Below are 9660 nucleotides of genomic sequence, written 5' to 3'. Positions count from 1 at the left end.
AGTGTTCCCTTTATTTTTTTGAGCAGCATTACATTACCATATCTAGCCAAGGTGTTACTAATTGCAACAACTCATACCACACAATTTGTTTGTATTTTTGATTTCACCCCTGTGGTGAGGAAAAAAGCATGTTTAAATAAACAGCTCAGGCAAACACTTGTCTTTCTGTCAATTTTACTCAAGTCTTCTGCAGAAGGACTCACAGCAACACACATACGCCGTGTACATGTATGCTCGAATGAGTGAGGAGAGCTCTGTGAGCCTGTTATTTATCCAGCTTTAGGGTCAATCTTATCATCCCACAGAGACACATTGTCCCTGAAGTCTGGATAACACAGAGAACAGAGATATTTTGACTGTTACGTTTACACAGCACACATGAGTCTCCCTGAGTCCAGGGTTACATGCAGTATGTTTGGAATTCCCATTACATTACTCCCTTTTAGCATTTTATGCTAACCAAACATAAGAATACAATCATTTCATGTAACCTTAACAGTACTTGCAGAATAGGTGTGTTCACCGTGGGTCCCAGACTTTTCAGCATTCAACAATACAGTATATTTACTGTACAGTTTCTTTTGAGTCTGGGAGCCACAGTAAAATAGGAGTGTGAGTCATAGGACTCACTATAAAATTAAAAACAATTGTTTTAAAATGTATTATTTTACTTAAGGCTGCTATTCTAGGTGAATGCAAAGTAAATATACAGTATTGTTGAATGCTGAATGTGTTTACCACAGATGCATAAATGAATTGCGAATGAAAAAAAATTTAGTGAGAATTGAAAACAGCCTTGTGGGAATGAATTGCGACTAGAACAAAAACAGTGTGAATGTTGAACAAAAAGTCAGCTAGAGTTAAAAAGCTCAAGTCCAAGTGAAGTCACGAGTCATTGGTCCATCCATCCATCGTCAACCGCTTATCCTGCGTACAGGGTCGCGGCGAGTCATTGGTGTTTAAGTCAAAGTCAAGTTGCAAGTTGTCGTTTTTGTGACTTGAGTCCAAGTCATGATGTTCAGAAAATGTGTCTGTTTCTATTGTTGTACTTTCTATTCATTGTTATTTATAGTCTTTCTACCCTCCACCATGATTGGAGAGTGGATACAGCTGCGCACATCCACCTGCTGCAGAGGGGGAAGGGCAGCAACTGGAGAAGCAGAGAGAGAGAGAGAGCAGATACAAAGGCTGCTTCTCAACTCTCTTATTTCTTCTTTCCTCGCTTGAACCGGAAGTTGTTCCGCTCCGCCATCTTGCAGAGCGATCTCCGAGGAGCTCTGAGCGAGGATACACCAGCACCAGTGCATCCTTGGCGGAGGTCTTTTACTGAGCGACACCCTTACTGGGTAGCCCTTCTATTGATTGGATGCTGCAGCTGATCGGACTGATCTGATACATCACGACAGAAACATTTAACTCAAAGTTTTAGATTTGATTTGTTTTCTGATTCACTGCCAGGTTAAAATCTGAGTTCACTGTAGGTGTGAACAACAAAAGCCCCACACACAACTTTCTTCATTTATTAGAAACACTTTTCTTTCTGTTATTTATTCTGGTGACAATTAAAGTCAGAGAGATTCGGAGAGTCTGTTTTCCGTCATTTCTATTCAGTCACATGTGAGGCTGCTCATTCCTGAGTTCAACAAGTCATTTTCTACAGGGACTCTGTAGACAGAGAGATTCTGTCAGACCACATCAGTCCTTCAGTGAATGTATCCGGTCCTCCATGCAGGTGTGTGTGCTGGGCTGCAGCTTCATGCCTCCATCTAGTGGACTGATAGTAGAAGTCCAGCAGCTGATGGCAGCTTCCTCTGCCTCACGCTGCTGTCTGACTGCATTCAGCTGCCACTGATATGAAACAGAAACTAGCAGCCAATCAGTGGAGGAGCAGCTGATCTTTTTCCAGGAGAATGATGGAAAGGAGGATTTGAGTTGATGTGCAGATGAATGATTTGTGTTTCCTCTCCAGGTGAAAGTGGATGTGAGTTGAGCAGCATGAGTCAGTGTGAGGACAGAGAGGAGGGAGTCCCTCCCTCTAAAAGCACTCTGTGTGGGGAACATGACAGCCAGACCAAAGCTCAGAGGTGAGATGAGGATCTCTAACTGTCCAGGACTCAAATCACTCCACCATCATTATTCACTCTCAGACCTCTGTGTGTGTTGTGTTGAAGGCCAGAGCAGCAGCAGGGACCAGGCTCTGCTGGACCTGGACCTGGACCTGGACCTGAGCCCAGCTGTGTGTCCTTCAAGAGTGACCGGTCAAAGGGTCTTATTATTGATCTCAAAGGAGGCCGACCGTCTGCTGCAGAGAGGTCAGCTGTTAATCCCATTAAACACTGACTGATTCATGTTTAATGTTATTTATCCAGAGAAGTTTTATTAAAGCTGTGTGTTTATTTTCAGCATCGTTCTTCTTCACATACATTTATATTCTCCCATCTGAAGCTGCCCAGTAGAACCAGTAGATCAGTCTTCAGCTCTTGGCTTCAGTTGAACATTTTCTCCACACACACGTTCTGACTGTTGAGCAGCTCCAAAGCGACTGCCTTTACCTTGTGTCTGTCTCTGTGTGGACAGACATAATGTGAGCTAACTCTTCATGATTCCTCCACAGAGTCCACCAGGAGAGCTCAGAGGTTCCCAGTGGTCAGTCTGCCCAGCAGCATCAAACACACCTGGACTCCATATTTATGGTCTGTACATGTACAACAACTACTTTTCCATCTATTCTGTTCACAATAATCTCCACGCTGCACTTTTTAGACCAGTGGATTGTCAGTCTGTCCAACATGGATCTGATGTTTGGTTCCATGATTTGACTTTGATTGTGTCCTTCATATAATATTCTGTTCCAGCTGCTGGAGGAGAACATTGTCACTTTTGTGAAGAACGAGCTGAAGAAGATCCAGAAGGGTCTGAGTTCAGATTACCCAGAATGCTTAGAGAGTCAGAGGGAGGATGAGGAGGTGTTGGACGGTGAGGAGGAAGAGCAAAGGAGGAGCAGCAGGGAGGCATTTCTGAAGATCACACTGCACTTCCTGAGGAGAATGAAGCAGGAGGAGCTGGCTGAGCGTCTGCAGAGCAGTAAGAGGATTTCTCTAAAGATTTAAGCTGCTGGATAAACGGGACATTTACTGATGGCTCAACAGATGGAGGGAAACATGGTTAGATAAGGAAATGAAACTGTCACATGGACTTTATCAGTCACTGATTGATCTGTTTTGTTGTGTCTTCATTCAGGAAGTCATTCTGCAGTCTGTCAGTGTAAACTTAAATCTAAGCTGAAGAAGAAGTTCCAGTGTGTGTTTGAGGGGATTGCTAAAGCAGGAAACCGAACCCTTCTGAACCAGATCTACACAGAGCTCTACATCACAGAGGGAGGGACTGCAGAGGTCAATGATGAACATGAGGTCAGACAGATTGAAACAGCATCCAGGAAACCAGCCAGACCAGAAACAACCATCAGACAAGAAGACATCTTTAAAGCCTCACCTGGAAGAGATGAACCAATCAGAACAGTGATGACAAAGGGAGTGGCTGGCATTGGGAAAACAGTCTTAACACAGAAGTTCACTCTGGACTGGGCTGAAGACAAAGCCAACCAGGACATACAGTTCACATTTCCATTCACTTTCAGAGAGCTGAATGTGCTGAAAGAGAAAAAGTACAGCTTGGTGGAACTTGTTCATCACTTCTTTCCTGAAACCAAAGAAGCAGGAATCTGCAGGTTTGAAGAGTTCCAGGTTGTGTTCATCTTTGACGGTCTGGATGAGTGTCGACTTCCTCTGGACTTCCACAACAATGAGGTCCTGACTCATGTCACAGAGTCCAGCTCAGTGGATGTGCTGCTGACAAACCTCATCAGGGGGAACCTGCTTCCCTCTGCTCGCCTCTGGATAACCACACGACCTGCAGCAGCCAATCAGATCCCTCCTGGGTGTGTTGACATGGTGACAGAGGTCAGAGGGTTCACTGACCTACAGAAGGAGGAGTACTTCAGGAAGAGGTTCAGAGATGAGGAGCAGGCCAGCAGAATCATCTCCCACATCAAGACATCACGAAGCCTCCACATCATGTGCCACATCCCAGTCTTCTGCTGGATCACTGCTACAGTTCTGGAGGAGGTGTTGAAGACCACAGAGGGAGCAGAGCTGCCCAAGACCCTGACTGAGATGTACATCCACTTCCTGGTGGTTCAGTCCAAAGTGAAGAACGTCAAGTATGATGGAGGAGCTGAGACAGATCCACACTGGAGTCCAGAGAGCAGGAAGATGATTGAGTCTCTGGGAAAACTGGCTTTTGAGCAGCTGCAGAAAGGCAACCTGATCTTCTATGAATCAGACCTGACAGAGTGTGGCATCGATATCAGAGCAGCCTCAGTGTACTCAGGAGTGTTCACACAGATCTTTAAAGAGGAGAGAGGGCTGTACCAGGACAAGGTGTTCTGCTTCATCCATCTGAGCGTTCAGGAGTTTCTGGCTGCTCTTCATGTCCATCTGACCTTCATCAACTCTGGTGTTAATCTGCTGGCAGAAGAACAATCAACCTCCCTGAAGTCTGAAACAAGAAAAGATGAATCTGCAGTGACACCGTTCTACCAGAGTGCTGTGGACAAGGCCTTACAAAGTCCAAATGGAAACCTGGACTTGTTCCTCCGCTTCCTCCTGGGACTTTCACTGCAGACCAATCAGACTCTCCTACGAGGCCTGCTGACACAGACAGGAAGTGACTCACAAACCAATCACGTAACGGTTGAGTACATCAAGAAGAAGATTGAAGAGGCTCCCTCTCCAGAGAAAAGCATCAATCTGTTCCACTGTCTGAATGAACTGAAGGATGGTTCTCTAGTGGATCAGATCCAACAGTCCCTGATTTCAGGAAGTCTCTCCACAGATAAACTCTCTCCTGCTCAGTGGTCAGCTCTGGTCTTCATCTTACTGTCATCAGAAAAAGATCTGGACGTGTTTGACCTGAAGAAATACTCTGCTTCAGAGGAGGCTCTTCTGAGGCTGCTGCCAGTGGTCAAAGCCTCCAAGAAAGCTCTGTAAGTGGGATTTATTCATCAATAAATACTCTATCTTTCAACTGGAGAAAAAATGCATTATTACTTGTTTCCTTCCTGTTGTCTCTCCAGACTGAGTGGCTGTAACCTCTCAGATCGAAGCTGTGAAGCTCTGTCCTCAGTTCTCAGCTCCCAGTCCTCTAGTCTGAGAGAGCTGGACCTGAGTAACAACAACCTGCAGGATTCAGGAGCGGAGCTGCTGTCTGCTGGACTGGAGAGTCCACACTGTACACTGGTAACTCTGAGGTCAGGATTCATTAACCCACTGAGATGATGACCATCTAAAATCTGATTTACATTGATGGATAGACAGCTAACATGTGTATGATTGGGTCTACTGATATGATTTGTCGACAGACCTCAGTGTCAAGAATTACTTTATATTAAGCTGTTTCATTATTGTCCTTGGTTTAACTTTGTTGTTGAATCATCAAATGTAAAAAATTATTCTCTTGTACCAAATTGTACCTGGAAAAAAACAACCCAAAAAACATCCCACCTCTTGTTCTCAGAGTTTCCTGTGTGTGTTGGTTTGTATGTTTTCAGGCTGTCAGGCTGTCTGATCACAGAGGAAGGCTGTGCTTCTTTGGCCTCAGGTCTGACCTCCAACCCCTCCCATCTGAGAGAGCTGGATCTGAGCTACAATCATCTAGGAGATGTAGGGGTGAAGCTGTTGTCTGCTGGACTTAAGGATCCACACTGGAGACTGGACACTCTCAGGTATGAAGAGGTCTGCTGCAGCCACACACAGTCACTTTGATAGGGGAGGTGTTTTGGTTAATGGTGGAAATCAGTATTATATGAACAGTCAAACATGTAGAAAGTGTTTAGAAAATCAGTTGGTACGTGCTGTCATCGAAGCTGTGCACGCGCGGTGAGGCAAAAGAGCTCTAGCTGGTGTGCTTGTGCCAGTTATTAATAAGCTGGGCTGATGCAAACATTTAGACATTCAGGCAAATAGCTTTAGAATTTCAGGTTTGGTTGTAATGTAACTCAATCAAGTAACTGCACACTGTGCCATGTTGGAAAGCAGCCTGTATCACTATTTGACAAGCTGACAGAAATACTTTCACTTTCCAATAATGGCGTATTAATCTATTGATACTGATAACCCTTTTAGGTAGGGCTGAATGATTTTGGAAAATAATCTAATTGCGATTTTTTTGACCAATATTGCAATTGTGATTTAATATGCAATTGATTTTTAAGCTCTTTACCTTCTGTATCATTCAAAATGGACAAGCAGTAACTCAGTGTATACACAATATTGGACAGATAGAACTACACTGTACATTCTTGTGTTATGATGAATTGGGTAGAGTTATTATTATTATGAGCAATGGTGGAGAAGATATATCAAATTATAATAATATGAGAAAGATAATGAGTCAAGTCATGCCATTAAATAATATATCATCAGGTCGGCCTACAGACCACAAGATAAACACAGTTCACCACAGTGTGTTATACAGTAAGAGCTCAATACAAAACCCACAGTTCAACCACCAATTAATGCATACTTATCTCAGTTCAAATCTCCCGCAGTCCATCTTTCTGTATCCCATTAAGCAACAAAAAATACTCAGTTTGAGGTTCAGTTCAAAAGTTGTCCAACGGAAATGAAACCAAGTGACACCTCTCACGTTTAATAGACAGCAGCAGCGCACTAGCTATAACCAGGCTGTAACTCAGGACAGCATGTGCCTCTTTCGGACTTGAGTTTGATTTGAAACCGTTTCACAGATATTTCCAGAGCTGACTGGTGGCTGTGTGTGTGATGCATGCGCCTATCGCCACATTACGCTTACGTTATTACACGTGTCTTTCTGTTGTGCATTTGTCCTGTACGTTTTTTTTTTACTTTTAAAAACACAAAATATTGAAAAGACATGTTGTAAATACGAAGATAAAAAGGTAAAATTGACATAACATCAATCATCAAACAACAGTCAATAAATGAAGTGCTACATGATGTGGTATAATCATGTCAGACGTTATTTTACTGGACTGGGAGGGTTGGCTCATCTTGACTAACATACCAACAAAGAACATCTCAAAAACATCTCCCATCTACTGCAAGTTTGACCACTGACAGGAAAAAGGAAGCTCCCTGTTTCTGCACCACAGTCCATTAGAAACCACATGATACATGGAGTTTCCAAAGGCAGCAGAGGATCAAGACTCCTCTCCACACGCTCTGTCATCATAACGCTGTTAGCAGTAAAGTGTGAAGTTTAGCTGATCAGAGCTTCTATGCTGTGAGTTAAGTTACTTTTTATTGACAATTAATCAGCTGATTGTGTCACGAACATAAGCGGCACATTTATGTGGACAGCAAAGCCAAAACACACACTGGAGAATAATGTTAATGAAATTACAATCCAAGTAATAGTAATCGGTTACACTACTAGTTATTGGGAAAATGTGTAAATGTAAAATGAGCAAAGTAATATTAGTACAGTTCCTGCCCAACTCTGCTAACAGTAGCCTAGCTATGAAATGAGTTTTAACTTAATGTTAGAATATTATACTAATAGAAATAATTTATACTCCAAAGATTCTGTGCAACAAAATAAAGATTTTTATTACCAATGAAATAATAGTGACAAATGAAAGTCAACCAGCAACAGAAACTAGTTCCTTTAAACAGAGAAAGCAAGCAGGTAACAAGATTGAAGTGAAAGCAGAAGAGTGAAAGAGTTTGAAGCCCCTCCCTCCTCTGAGGGAGTAAACAGGAGCACACAGCTCCACACTGCTGTCTGACTGCTCCACTGACTCCTCTCTAGTAGGCCTACTTATTCTCTCGGGGGGATGAGAGGAATGTAATGTCCATGTTTGATGCTGCTCTGACCCCCCTCCTCCTTTCAGGGTGGAGCCTGCTGGAGTCCGATGGTTGAGACCAGGTCTGAGGAAGTGTAAGTGTGTTTTTCATTTGATTCATGAAAACATTCAACCATCTTCAGACTGTGACATCACTCATTCAAAGTGCCAATCAATGAACAGATGATAGATCAATAACTGCAGCTGGATTGTGTCTCGTTCTCTCATCAGATTCCTGTGAACTCACACTCGACACAAACACAGTAACAGACATCAACTGTCTGACAACAACAGGAAGGCAACACGTGTGAAAGAGGATCAGCCATGTCCTGATCATCCAGACAGGTTTGACTGCTGTCAGCTGCTGTGTAGAGATGGTCTGACTGGTCGCTGTTACTGGGAGGTCGAGTGGAGAGGATGGGTTAATATATCAGTGAGTTACAGAGGAATCAGAAGGAGAGGAGAGAGTGAAGACTGTTTGTTTGGATGGAATGATCAGTCCTGGAGTCTGAGCTGCTCTGATGATGGTTACTCTGTCTGGCACAATAAGAGAAGAACACCCATCTCCTCCTCCTCCTCCTCCTCCTCCTCCTCCTCCTCCACCCCCCCCTCTGGTAGAGTAGCAGTGTATGTGGACTGTCCTGCTGGCTCTCTGTCCTTCTACAGAGTCTCCTCTGACACACTGATCCACCTCCACACCTTCAACACCACATTCACTGAACCTCTTTATCCTGGATTTGCGTTCTGGTCCTGGTCTGGTTCTGGTTCCTCAGTGTGTCTGAGTTCTGTGCAGGAGGGAGAGTCTCCTCCTGGTAGAGAACAGATCAGCTGAGTCTGTACAGGATCACAGAAATCTTTCAGCTTCTTGTATAAATCCATCAATGAACTTTGTACAAAGTGATTCAAAGTGATTGAACAGATTCCTCATTTCCATGTAAACTTCTTCCACTTCCAGTCCTTTAAAGATGGAAGCTCTGATCATTAAATGGTGGAAATGCTGTTGACTTGGACCTTCTGTCATGTGTTGCTTTGAATTCTGGCTCTTGTTCCAATAAAAGCAGAATGTTACTGTGAGTGTGTTTGTTGTCTTTCTCAGCTCAGGACTACTGACACCATTCAGCTGGAAGATACAGTATATGGCCAAAAGCCATATATATACCCGGGCTCCTGAGCCCAGCCAACTACCTGCACCTGCATCTCATCAGCCACCTCGTCAGCCTGCCACACCTGCCAGTAATCAACCTCATGCCTGCCTGTATTTCAACCCGGTTCTCCACACCATCCTCGCTTGATCGTCGTTGCGCCATACCCGGTGCCACCCCCACGTTCAGGCTCTCATGTTTCTTGTTTTCTTCTCACATTTTCCCTGTGTCTTGTCGCTGTCTGTTTCCCTCCCCAGGTACACTCACCTTCGTCCTCCGTTCAGTCGGCTGGGCTCATCCACCGGCTCTCTCCACCTCGGACCTCCCCCGCGGCGTCGTCCCTGTTCTCCCCCGCTCCTCGGTTTCCCAGCTCCATGGCCCCCAGTCTCCTTGGTTCCCCGTGCCTGTGTTTCCCCGACATCCACCTCTCCCTCCAGTCCCTCTACCCCTTTTTCCCTCAATAAACCTCCTTCCCTCAGAGTGCTGCGTTTGGGTCCTCTCTGTCCCCACACCTCACCACCCTCATAACAGGTATTAGTGTCTTTAAGACAGTTATTTGGTTTCTAAGGTGGTGTTAGGTTTTTTTTAAGGTTGTCCTGTCCTGTGGTCTTGTGATTTAAGGTGGCAAAGTTTAAA

General features: G+C 44.3%; 1 protein-coding gene across 1 annotated transcript; it reads left to right on the top strand.

Annotated features, from left to right (window-relative positions):
* Window positions 1–1914: 1914 nt before the first annotated feature.
* Window positions 1915–8956, top strand: LOC119891182 (NLR family CARD domain-containing protein 3-like). The gene is given in 11 exon segments (XM_038702981.1): window positions 1915–2084; window positions 2172–2312; window positions 2615–2693; window positions 2856–3084; window positions 3241–4517; window positions 4557–5044; window positions 5135–5308; window positions 5609–5782; window positions 7931–7977; window positions 8114–8146; window positions 8149–8956. Coding segments are annotated over 11 exon segments (3345 nt in total). The 5' UTR covers window positions 1915–1947; the 3' UTR covers window positions 8715–8956.
* Window positions 8957–9660: the final 704 nt, after the last annotated feature.

This window comes from Micropterus salmoides, unplaced genomic scaffold (genome assembly GCF_014851395.1).
Source record: "Micropterus salmoides isolate LMB-PRFRI ecotype aquatic unplaced genomic scaffold, ASM1485139v1 Ms_hic_scaffold_1, whole genome shotgun sequence".
Taxonomy (NCBI): Eukaryota; Metazoa; Chordata; class Actinopteri; order Centrarchiformes; family Centrarchidae; genus Micropterus; species Micropterus salmoides.
Note: the sequence above shows the minus strand (reverse complement) of the source record. Positions and strands in the feature narration are given on the sequence as shown.